The sequence below is a fragment of the Callorhinus ursinus genome, unplaced genomic scaffold (assembly GCF_003265705.2).
Source record: "Callorhinus ursinus isolate GAN/ISIS: 27379988/994484 unplaced genomic scaffold, GSC_fseal_2.0 scaffold4, whole genome shotgun sequence".
NCBI lineage: Eukaryota > Metazoa > Chordata > Mammalia > Carnivora > Otariidae > Callorhinus > Callorhinus ursinus.
Genome location: NW_027397066.1, coordinates 86,877,977 through 86,890,136, shown reverse-complemented (window position 1 = coordinate 86,890,136; position 12,160 = coordinate 86,877,977). Strand labels below are relative to the sequence as shown.

The 12,160-nt window shown below is 38.0% G+C and overlaps 1 protein-coding gene across 9 annotated transcripts in view; it reads right to left on the bottom strand.

The window, feature by feature from the left end:
- NPNT (nephronectin) overlaps positions 1–12,160 on the bottom strand; it is a 78,444-nt gene that overhangs the window by 51,549 nt on the left and 14,735 nt on the right. For 3 of the 9 annotated variants that reach the window (XM_073892075.1, XM_025873637.2, XM_073892080.1), the window contains exon 3: positions 9,950–10,000. The exons of 3 other annotated variants lie outside the window; for them this stretch is intronic. In XM_073892075.1, coding sequence (XP_073748176.1) covers positions 9,950–10,000 — 51 coding nt within the window. Of the gene's footprint in view, positions 1–7,521; positions 7,631–9,949; positions 10,001–10,297; positions 11,252–12,160 lie in introns of those variants that run through there. 3 more of the 9 variants (XM_073892077.1, XM_073892079.1, XM_073892078.1) reach the window with 3 other exon arrangements.

Sequence of the window (12,160 nt, the reverse complement as noted above, 5' to 3'; positions counted from 1 at the left end):
ATGACTGGTTACATTCATTCCCACAATATCCGTAAAAGGCAGGAAAGAGATAGACATTGTACTCAGTTTACCAGCAGAGAAGTGAAAGCACAGAAAGTTAAGTGATTGCTTAATTTCAGAAAAAAATTCTTATCCCTGTTTCATGGTCAATCCACTAGTTCTTCTTGCCAGAAAGCCTAGCATTTTGAGTGGCTTTGGAAGTAACAGAAGAAAAACCCTAAGGAGGGAAGGATGAGAGGGGGAGAGAAGGCCAAAGTGATTAAAGGTGTAAAGGTATTTAAGTTACACTTTCAGGAAATGAAAGTTGCAGTTGAGAACACAATCTATAATTTGAGAAAAAGTATTATTTGCCAGAATACGTAGACATCAAGTAATCTCCACCCCATTGCTTGTTCTGTAACAGATTCCAGAGTCTCAATCACTGAAGTCTATAACTGCTATCTCTTCTAAAATTCTGCTACAGCTATCAGGTTTTTTGATCTCGCATTCTGTCCAACATTATTTTTTATTAAGGCCTTAGTCAAATATCAGGTCAACCAATCGATTGATCATTGAGAGGATGAAATTAAAATAACCACGGGTTTCTGGTCTATATAAGGTCATCTTCCAAGAGTTGTCTGACAATAACTTTTTGGCTTTGGGAACATCTAATTCAGGGACATTTACCAATCACCTATTTCCACACTCACTATTTAACTTTTTTTTAAAGATTTTATTTATTTGTTTGACAGAAAGAAACTCAGCAAGAGAGGGAACATGAGCAGGGGGAGTGGGAGAGGGAGAAGCAGGCTTCCCGCGGAGCAGGGAGCCCGATGCGGGGCTCGATCCCAGGACCCTGGGATCATGACCTGAGCCGAAGGCAGACACTTAACTGACTGAGCCACCCAGGCATCCCTCACTATTTAATTTTTAATTCCTGAAGTCCAACAAAGAAAATAATTGCCTGCATCTGCACCTTTGTATCTCAAACTTCTGTTTAACATAATTAAACACTATCCCTTTCCACTTAGAAAATCTTCTAAAAGGTGCTGTCATTTTGCGTTTACTTACAATTTTAATGTTTCTGCTTCTAATGTGATACAAGGGTGGAATTTAGATTAATGCCAAATGAAACTTTATGAACACATAAGAAATTGTTACTATTTATTTGGAAGTGTGAAGTAGGTTTTGTTTTTTGGGTTTTTTTTTTTTAAGACTTTATTTATTTGACAGAGAGAGACACAGTAAGAGAGGGAACACAAGCAGGGGAAGTGGGAGACGGAGAAGCAGGCTTCCCGTGGAGCAGGGAGCCCGATTTGGGGCTCGATCCCAGGACCCCGGGATCATGACCTCATGACAGGAGCTGAAGGAAGACACCAAAAGATTGAACCACCCAGGTGCCTGGGTTTTGTTTCTTAAGTAGGTTAAGAGCAACAATAGGCATACCCAGCCCCCAGATCTTTGTTTCTAAATACCATTCCACAATAAAAGGAATCAGGGCTGAGTCAGGGAGGCTGGGATATTTTGCTGTGACAAAAAGCAGGGATGATTCAAAGAATGATGGAAACATGTGAAAAGGACATAGGAGCTTGGTTGGGGATGTTCCCACTGGCCAAATTTGGGATAATTTGAGCACCAAGAAAAATAAGAATAGTAATTGATAACAATTAAGTAACAAAAGAATTCATATGTCCAAAGTGATTCTAAAAAAGTGAGGACAGGGTTTCTCTTTACAGAAGAATGCCAGCTAACATGTAGAAGTAAAGACAGAATTTGAAAAAGGCAACTTTACAACCACCATTGAAATAATCTGAGCAAAAATTATCCATAGATGTTAAAACTTTCACTGGTTAGAAGTTTGCTGGGAAAAAGGATATTTGAACAGTTTCAATGTATCATCTGACAGCTTACTCATAAAAAGAAGGTGACTTTCAGTGGAAAAATCTGGTGGACAGAACCTTAATCAAGTCATCAAATTTAGCATCACCAAAAACAGAACTACATCATGTGCAAAGGGAGTATCATAATATATGATCACCTATGTAATATTCTTGCAAAAAAGGTTTAGCCTGAATCAACTGTGGAACATTCTACCAAGCAACTGATGTAGACTCTTTAAAAAATGTCATTGCTGGGGTGCCTGCGTGGCTCAGTCTTATAAGCGTCTGCCTTCGGCTCATGTCATGATCCCAGGGTCCTGGGATCAAGCCCTGCATCGGCCTCCCTGCTCCGCGGGAAGCCTGCTTCTCCCTCCCCAACTCCCCCTGCTTGTGTTCCCTCTCTCGCTGTGTCTCTATCAAATAAACAAATAAAATCTTTAAAAAAAAATGTCATTGTCAAGAAGAAAAAAAAAAAAGAAAGAAAAAGAAAAGTGGCAGAATTTTTCCAAACCAAAGGAGACCAAGAAGGAATGCCAACTAGATGTACTAAGTAATCCTTGATTGGCTCTGAATACAAAAGAAAAAAAATCCATAAAAAATCACTATTGGGATAATTGGGGAAATCTAAATATACTGTTTATTACATGATATTATTTTATCTATGCTAAATTTCTTATGTATGATAATTATATTGTGGTTTGTAGGTAAATGTCCTTGCTCTCAGGAGATGCATGCTGAAATATTTAGGCATCAAGTGCCATTATGTCTCTAAGTTACTTTCAAATGGTTCAGCGAAAGAGAGAAAAAAAATGTACAATATGTTAATGGTTGTACATGAAGAGTATATGGGTGTTTGTTGTTCCTACAGTTTCAACTTTTCTGTGGATTTGAAAATTTTCAAATACAAAAATGGGAAAAATTTATAAACACCAGTAGAATAATATGCACACCTTGACAAATATTATTACTTAAGTTGTGAGCCATGGTTCACTTCTCAATGCACTCTTGAGAAGGGTTTAAGAGTACAGGTGCTAGAGTTAAACCCCTGGGGTCCCAGCTCTACTACTTGGGAAACGTATGAGACATATACAGACTATCCAGCTGCTCTCTGCTCTAAAATACATATCACAGGTTAAACCAGACAAAGTAGCCAGAATTCCCATTTTTTACTAAAGAAATAGTAAACCCACGGGGTGCATACAGAATGTATCCATAGGGTTGTGGGAGAGTCAATGGAGAAAAATCCAAATAAAGTGCTTAGGACAGTACCCATCTCACAGTAAAAGCTCAATAAAATGTTAGCTATAATGAGCATTATAAGGACGGCAAAGAAGAAAAGTGCCAGTGTCTAAGACACTGTATTAAGAACTGAGGGAATACAAATCAATAAGATGCCAAGTCCTCATTCTCAACAGGGTAAGTCTAGTAAGGAGAGACAGAAGTAAGCAAAGATGTCTTCATAACAGATGCAGGTAAAGGATACAGAAGAGGAAATGATCAATTACATAGTTTAAGAGAGTCAGAAAAGGTTTTGGAAAGGAGCAGAAAGAAATCTACAAGACATCAGACTTGTAATGTAAGAATTCATTAGAATATAATGAAGCACATTAAAGTATTTGTTTTTGTTAAAAATTATTGTAATTTGTTTTAGCTGGGGAGATGATGCTATAATTTCGAGGTTTACTGAGCAATCATCACAAAAGGCCAGCAAAATTTAATGTGACTATTCTCACTTCTTTTAGCAATCAAAATCCTTACGTTTAAAAGAGTCACTGATATATGAGTTGAGCCATATATTTACTATTAAAAAAATGGAACCACTTTTGTGACTATGCATAGATTTACAGGATGTGAGGCATTCGTCAGTTTGGCCTCCTGCTTTTTTAGGAAAACATTAGTTCCTTAGTTGTTCTAAATTTATCTGATGAAGAACCTTAGGCAGAAATTTACTAACAACCTAAATGACCATCAATAAAGGACTGACTAAATAAGTGATGGCACAATGGCCTCCCTGCCTCCAGTACTGTGGACTTCAACCAGGCCTGACCTGGGATTAGAGGCACCTCACTAACCCACGATTTGACCTTGCCGTTCTCCTCCTTCCGCTCACTCAGTCACCAACTCCCCAGCATGTTTCCTTAGCTCATCATAGTGACTCAAACACCAACACCACAGCTCTGATTTGACTCCTGCCTACCCCACCAGCCTCCTCTGCAATCACATCCACAAATACACCAACTAATTGCAGTCCCCAGAAAACAACATACTCTGATACCTCCACGCTCTTCCATGCAATGTCCTTCCTTCCATTGTCTGCTGGACTAATACCCATTCAGGCTTCAGTACTACTCAGATTAAACATTACCATCTCCGAGATTGGCTTTAGACCCCCATTCTGAGTTTGGAGTCCTTCTCAGTGCTGTCATAAAGCCTCTCAGTGTTTTCACAAGCACACTTCTATCATAAATTATTTATATATGTTTATATTCATATATACACCATGCTATATGATCATTATTACAAAGTTATTTTCCTTATCTAGTTCCATTAGACTTTTAGCTCTTTATTTCTCTTTTAAGGTTTACTTATTCTAGAGAGCGGGTGGAAGCAGAGGGAGAGGGAGAGAGAGAATCTCAAGCAGACTCCACGCTGAGTGCAGAGCCCGATACAGGGCTTGATCTCAGGGCACCCAGATCATGACCTGAGCCAAAATCAAGAGTCACATGCTCAACAGACTGAGCCACCCGGGCGCCCCAACTCTGAGCTCTTTAAATACACCATACCTGCTCTGAAATAGCATAGTCTCCTGGCAAAGACAGACATGACAGGCATACAAAGCGTTAAGAAAATATACAAAAAGGAATTTCTCTGCAAAGAGGTAAGGGTAGGAAAAAAATCAGGAAAGGAGTACAAGTTGTTAAGAAAATATAGGAAAAGGAATTTCTCTGCAAAGAGGTAAGGCTAGGAAAAAATATCAGGAAAGGCGTACAGGAGGAAATGTGAACTGAATCTTAACCGTTGAGAAGGAATTCACCATGTGGATGGGTGGAGTGTCCTTCATTCAAGAACCAGCTGCACAGGCAAATCCAGAGACACATGAAGCAGCAGAGGATCTAGAAATACAAGGGCAGTCCACTGTGACAGGGTTCAGCAGAAAATAGTCCTTCACAGTGAAGGCAGTGTCAGCCTGGAGGGCCTTGTCCTCAAAGAATCAGGAGTCTATCCATCATTGTGAACATCAATGGACTGTAAGCAGCAGATGCCACAGATTATATTTTAATGTGTTTTCAAGCATGTAAATTGGTTTCTTTTGGAATCTTAATCAAGAGTTAAGATCTACGACCTATAACATAGGTCATAAGACAGGCAAATTAAATATATTCATTTTCCCAGTAAATTGTCCTTCCTGAAAAACCACAATCTGGTTATTAAGATTACATCCTATTTATCTTTTTTATCCATTGTATACAGACGTGCCTGGTCCTTACACCTTCAAAAGTGTGCTGAGCTGAGCTGAACCGGACAGGGCACAGTGGAAGCCACTGCACTGGGCAGAAAGATGCGTAAGACACAGTCACCAGCTTCATGGAACTACCAGTCTGGCAGAATCAAAGACACAGATCCACCAATAACCACAGCGTAGGGCAGTGTGAGACAGGCTCAATGCAAATGTTACACCTCAATGTGGAGCAAGGAAAGGAGACCTCTCCCTGCTAAAGGAGAAGAGAAGGTGGCGTCTAAGCCAGGACTTGAGGCAGGGCTCATGTTGAGTATGTTCAGTTAAGAAAGAATACAAACTTCCAAGATAAGTGTGGTCATTTATTCCTAATAATGATTCATTTTTAGTTGAATATTTGCTTAGGATTAGAAGTCACAGTGATGTAAAACAGAAAAACAACCAAAGGGGAAAAGAGGAGTATGGTTTCTAGAGAGTGATTTCTCCCAGCCAAAATGGTAAACTGGAATTTTTTTTTCAAAAACTTAAAACAAGTAGATAACATTTCAGCCAACATGTAACATAGTATTTTTACCTCTCCCACAATCTTCATATACCATTTAAAGTTGGTCCTCTATGGACACAGTAGCGATGATTATCAATGCTGACTAAAGAAGCTGACTGACGTTGGGGGGGAAGCTTCGTGTAGGACACTGGTGGAGAGATCATCAAATCACAGCCTGGGTCCCGCTCAGATCTCGCCCCCGAGCTCCAGACCCAGAATCCAACCACATACCACACCCTTCACTGCAGAGTCCACAAGCCCTCCGAACATACCACATCTAGTGTAGAAGTCATCATCTGCACTTTCTTCAATGTACTCTAGGTCACTAAATAACACACCAGAAACTTGGGCGTCATCCTGGGTTCTATCTTCCTCATTCCCCACAACCAATCATCATCACCACCAGCCACCATTTTACTGAATGTGAATTAACGTCGAGCCAGTTACTGAGCCAAGTGCTCTGTAAGCATTTTCTCCTTTGATCCTCATAAAAACCCTATGACATAGGGCTCTTAACTATATTTTCCCAAGAAAGAAGCTATTGTGCAGAAAGGTGGAGTAAGTTTCTCAAAAACACAGTTCCTAGTGGCAAAAGCCGCCACGCCAGTGGTAGCTGTCTGCAAAGCCCGAGCGCCCCACCACTGTCCTGGGGCTGCGTGCCTCTCCCTCTCTCTCTTTCTAAAAGTACCTTTCAATTCCTATCCTTTTCTGTTCTTATCTCTACTACTTAATATAAAACCTAACTTCTCAGGTTTACTGTACTAGCCTCGAATCCTGAGCCTCAAAAAACTATTCTCTAAACTGCCAGTCAGGAAAACATTCAGAAATTAGCCCCACAACTCCAGTGACAGGTCCCAGGCATTTGCCCCGAAGGAGTGAGCCCCATGGCAAAATGGCCTACAAGCTTCGTCCAAACGGGACAGGAGCTAAGCAATTCCAGCCCACCGATTCCTTGCAGTAATGCAGGACTACTCATTTTTCAACAAAGCCTGATATGCATGTTTCCTGTGAAATACTGGCAACTACCTCAAGAAATGTTAAAATACTCTGTGAACGAGGCTAAATTCACCTGTATGCTAGATTTGACCTATTAGCACAGCTTACAACCTCTGAAATACAATTTGATTATGTAATTTCCTTGTTTAACATCATTACAATGTTCCTCTGCAAATCTGGGACAAAGGCTAATCTATTTAAGATGAAATCAAAGGCCTTCCATGAGTCAGCCAATTGCTATTTCTCCCACTGCATCTCTTATCTGATGCCCTTCAAACACATACCCCATGCCAGAGCAAGGTGTTTACAATTCCTAGGATGTGCCCCCTCACTCTGGCTTTTAAAGTTTCAATGCACCTTTCTGTCTGGCCAGGGTGCCCTTCACTTGACTTACTTATCCCTCAGGATTTAGTTGGGCCACTACTCCATCACTCCTGGGCTGGGATCCTGCCCCCTGAGATATGCTTTTGCAGTATCCTAGTCAAAACACACCTCTCACCCAGTATTGTCCTAATATGTGGGCCTTCAACACTGACAGTGAATAACATGGATACCTAGAGCTTCATCTTATTGGGATGATATCTGCAAGTAGTTTTCTGTAGTACAGAGATAATCAAGAAAGTAATAGCACCCAATATATATAACTGTTCAATGAATGACTCAACTGAACACCACCAAGTCCATAAAATCTTCTTTGGTCTTCTCCAGCAAGAAGAGTCTCTTCCTCTGAACAACCTCAACTCTTCATCCCTAACTCTTTCCTACTTTAGAATCCTGGAAGGAATAAGAGACAATCATCTTACCAAATTAGCTCCTCACAAACAAGAGTCTATGTTTTACTAATCTTTGTATCTCTCCCGCACTTAACTTAGCTCCTTGCTTCTAGTAAGCTCTCAAATGTTTGTCGAATAAATCACAGTAACTCTAAATGTTCTAGTTCCTTTGATTCCTTTTCCTTTGGTTAGCTCACCAAAACCATAGTCTACTCTGAGGTTTACAAATGGATATTATTAGAGAATGGGAGTGGGAAAGGAATGGTTCAGAAACACAGACAGCTATTCAATGGAAGTTTTATTTTAGTAATGAAGGATGTAAGAAATCTCCTACTTCCAATTGATTACTTTCAAAAGATGGGCATATAGGGGCGCCTGGGTGGAGCAGTCAGGTAGGTGTCCAACTCTTGACTTCAGCTCAGATCATGATCTCAGGTTTGTGGGATCTAGCCCCGAGATGGGCTCCACGCTCAGGGCAGAGTCTGCTTGAGATTCTCTCTCTCTCTCTCTCTCTCCCTCTGTGCCCTACCCCCACGCTTTCTCCCTTTCTCTAAAATAATCTTTTTTAGAAAAAGAGATGGGCATATAAACAAACGTATCTAAAACCATGCTATACTATGAGTATTAAGATGGACCCTGGTCAAACACTAGGGTGTTCTAAGTATTCTATATATTGTTATATCTTGTTTTCTCTATATATTCTATATATTGACCACACACTAATAATAGCAAACATTTATCAAGAACTGTTCTGCATGAGGCACTCATGGCCAGTTGGTAAGTCATAGGAATAGGTCCTGAACCTAGATCTGTTGGTGAGAAAGCCCACATTCTACAGTTGACCCTTGAACAACATGGGGTTTAGGAGTGCCAACCCCCATGCAGTCAAAAATCTATGTATAACTTTTGATTCCCCCAAAACTTAACTACTAATAGCCTATTGTTGACTGGAAGCCTTACCGATAACATAAACAGTTTTATGCTATATGTATTATATACTGTATACTATATGTATATGCTATATGTATCATATACTATATATTATATACTGTATACTGTATTTTTACAATAAAGCAAGCTAGAGGAAATGTTATTAAGAAAATCATAAGGAAGAGAAAATACATTTATAGTACTGTACTGTATTTATTTTTAAAAAATCCATGCATAAGAGTACCCATGCAATTCAAACCTCTATTGTTCAAGGGTCAATTGTACTTTTCTTTGGCATTGCCTCCTTAACCTCAGCCACAGCTCTGCTAGTTAATCCTATAATTCTTACCAATTATAAGATACATACACTGTGATGTATGTTCAAGTATGTTCAAGTCTCCCTGAACAAAGAAATTCCTTAACTTTTATTGCTAGCACTATCATATTTTTCTCCAAATGTTTTTATTAAAATCCTCTCTTAAAAACATTTTCTAAGACATGTGATAGTATCTTTCACCTATCAAAGTACATTGTCTTCTTGGCCCCAATTCCATGAAATAGAATTTCACATATTTCACCCAAATTTTCCACTAAAGTGCCATAAGGGCGATTCGTTAAGTGACATTATTCACTTCCAAAAATATTTTATTTTTTTATTTTTAAGATTTTATTTATTTATTTATTTGACAGAGAGAGAGAGAGAGATAGCAAGAGCAGAAACACAAGCAGGGGGAGTGGGAGAGGGAGAAGCAGGCTTCCCGCTGAGCAGGGAGCCCGATGCGGGGCTCGATTCCAGGACCCTGTGATCACGACCTGAGCCGAAGGTAGACGCTCAACGACTGAGCCACCCAGGAGCCCCCCCAAAATATTTTAAACAGGGAAGCTTTTATGTACCAAAACGATATAACATAAATACTCATAGGTCCTATTATAACATCTTATATATTTTATACAATAAAAATATTTCTTACCTGAATTTTTTCAATGAGAATTAATGAATATGAGATACAATTCCCTCAGGTTAATGATAGGCTGGTGTTAGTAATTTCATTTGGTGAGTTTTTTTTTTTTAATTTCCTCGAGTATTAAAAATATAAACTGTCCTTTATGTTAGAATGGAGGTCAACTTATTAGATTCATAAGACAGGAGAAAGGAATTAAAAGGGAAAGGGAAAAGTTTAATGTAATAACTGAAAGAAAATGAACTTATATAATTATATAATTATGAACAGAATAAACACATAAAAAATATAGTTTTCCCCCAAATAGGTAACTCAAAAACACAACTAATGTTAAGTTTTATTGATAGCTCTGTAAAGTTATTATTAAAGGTTATGCCTTTCAAGACATAGATTAGCCGTAATTATTTCAAGAAATATGTTCATCTAACCTTTGAGCTGGCACCTTATCCTGGCTATTCTCTGCCTTAAGACGTAGAAAGCTGCAAAACAAATGTCCAAAAAAAGAAATTCCAGATCTTTTCTCTGTAAGGAGGCTGGACTTGGGTATTTAGCAACTTGTTACATTCCCGGAGACTTAACACATATTCAACGCTCAGTGCTTTTCTGAAACAAAAAAAAAAAGTCTAGGACATGTTTAAAATAGTAATATTTTAGTCACCATTTTGTCATTCAAAAACATTTTGTAACAACAATATTAACCAGTAATTGAAGTTGTGCTATTCTTTCATAGTCCAAATTCTAAATCAGAGTATTTCAGACCTCTTGTGGCACTGTACCTTCCAATCCAATTTTTCATTTTCAGAATATTAATTTTGGTTCCAAGAGACGGTATCCTTTTATTTAAATGAGTGTTGGACAAAATATCTGAAAAAAATTAAAACTTTGGATCAATTAGTAACCAAGGCTCGCAGTTTTTTAGTTGATAGATCTTTACTTACCTGTTTCTTACACACTTTGTATTCCCTTCTCTCCAACTTTGAGGAGGAAATTGTTAAGGTTTGTTTTTTCTTTCCTTCCACAGCATTTTCTTCTTGCATGGCTGCTTTGGTTGTCAATAGCAACAAGAATTACCGTGAAAGCTCAGCCATTTCACTTGAAGATACATAAATAACCGAGCTTAATGAAAGGAAATGGAAGAAACTTGAAACAATACTAATCATGGTTAGGGTTTGACCAGCCTAGAGGTCCTAGAGGTAAGGGAAGAGATGATTTATTACTTCTCTGTGAATTAACACCTTCCCTCTTTAAAGCATAAAATATCCACTCTTATTTTTGATTTGTGCATTTATTTGCGTAAGTTAAAATTAGTTGAATGGAGCCTTCTTTGGGGTAATAGCAGAAGAGAAATAGTCCAAGACCAAATTGATTCAAATGAAGTAATAATTTAACTATTGATCCAGAATGATTGTTCTGTATTTTTAAAGGCACACATATTGTTATATATACATATATTTTATATATATATATATACACACACACACACACACACATACACATTTATATGCTTGTTAGAAGTTTTTTTCCCACATTGGTTAGGTTCATAACAAATTAGTGTTTTGTATCTATTGTTGTTGATGTTGTTAACTTTAAAAGAACTCACCATATCTTGATGTTGACACATTTCTTAAAATAGAATAATGAAATATATCAGGTACAATCTTAACAAAAAGCTGAAAATAAATCAAAGCATAAACTGCAAATTACATTCTGGATCACATATTAAGGAAAATTGCTTATGATTATAGTTATGGATTAAAAGGGAAAAATATAAAAGGATACCGTTTCTTTAATACTCTTCAGTTGCCAATTTTGAATAATCAAATTTATCAAGAAAAATATATTAAATGATTTTAAATAAAGGTAAACAATAAAGAATAGCAAACATCATTCTTTTCTAACTAGTTATATTAGTACTAAGCAGCCAAACAGTTCTGTATAGTTTATTTTTGTCTTATAATATCTTAAAGTTGGGTCACATTTCTCCTACTTTATATAAATCATCCTTGACACACACAGGATTTAGTAAATTTTATGGTATCAATATGTATATCCATCAAATGAGATTTCTAGCATGCAATTTTAGCCCACGTCTCCTGTTTTCAAATTTGCATCTTAAAACTATACAAAACTGCATTTTAAATCAAAGCAATGTTAAACCCAGAGTAGATTATTTCCAGGAAGCTTCTGGAGTCTATTCTCTATTGATGCATAAGGAAATTTTCACCGGCAGTGGTCACCACAATTTTTGTGAAAGCTGCCCCCAAATAAATGCCCTACGTGTATTCTTTATGGTATAAACCCCACTGTGATCCATCAGTAGCAGATAATATGGAAAAATCTGTCCCATCTTCTAAGGTTTCTCACAGCCACAGTAGTAAACACATGTGACGTTGACAGCGAAGACACTCACAGCCTACAAGTCTAGAACTCTCTCCCGCGACTCGCCCCAGAACCACAGCATCAGTTCAGCTGAATGTTGATACCGCGCACTTTGCTGAGGGTTCTCAGTGATATCAGGCATGGTTAAAAACAATAAGCACTCTGATGATTTTATGAAATTGTGAGTAATATAATCTAGAGAAACTAAACTGTTTGGAGATTAGTTTTCTAGCCTGCAAAACACAGGTTTACAGATTTTA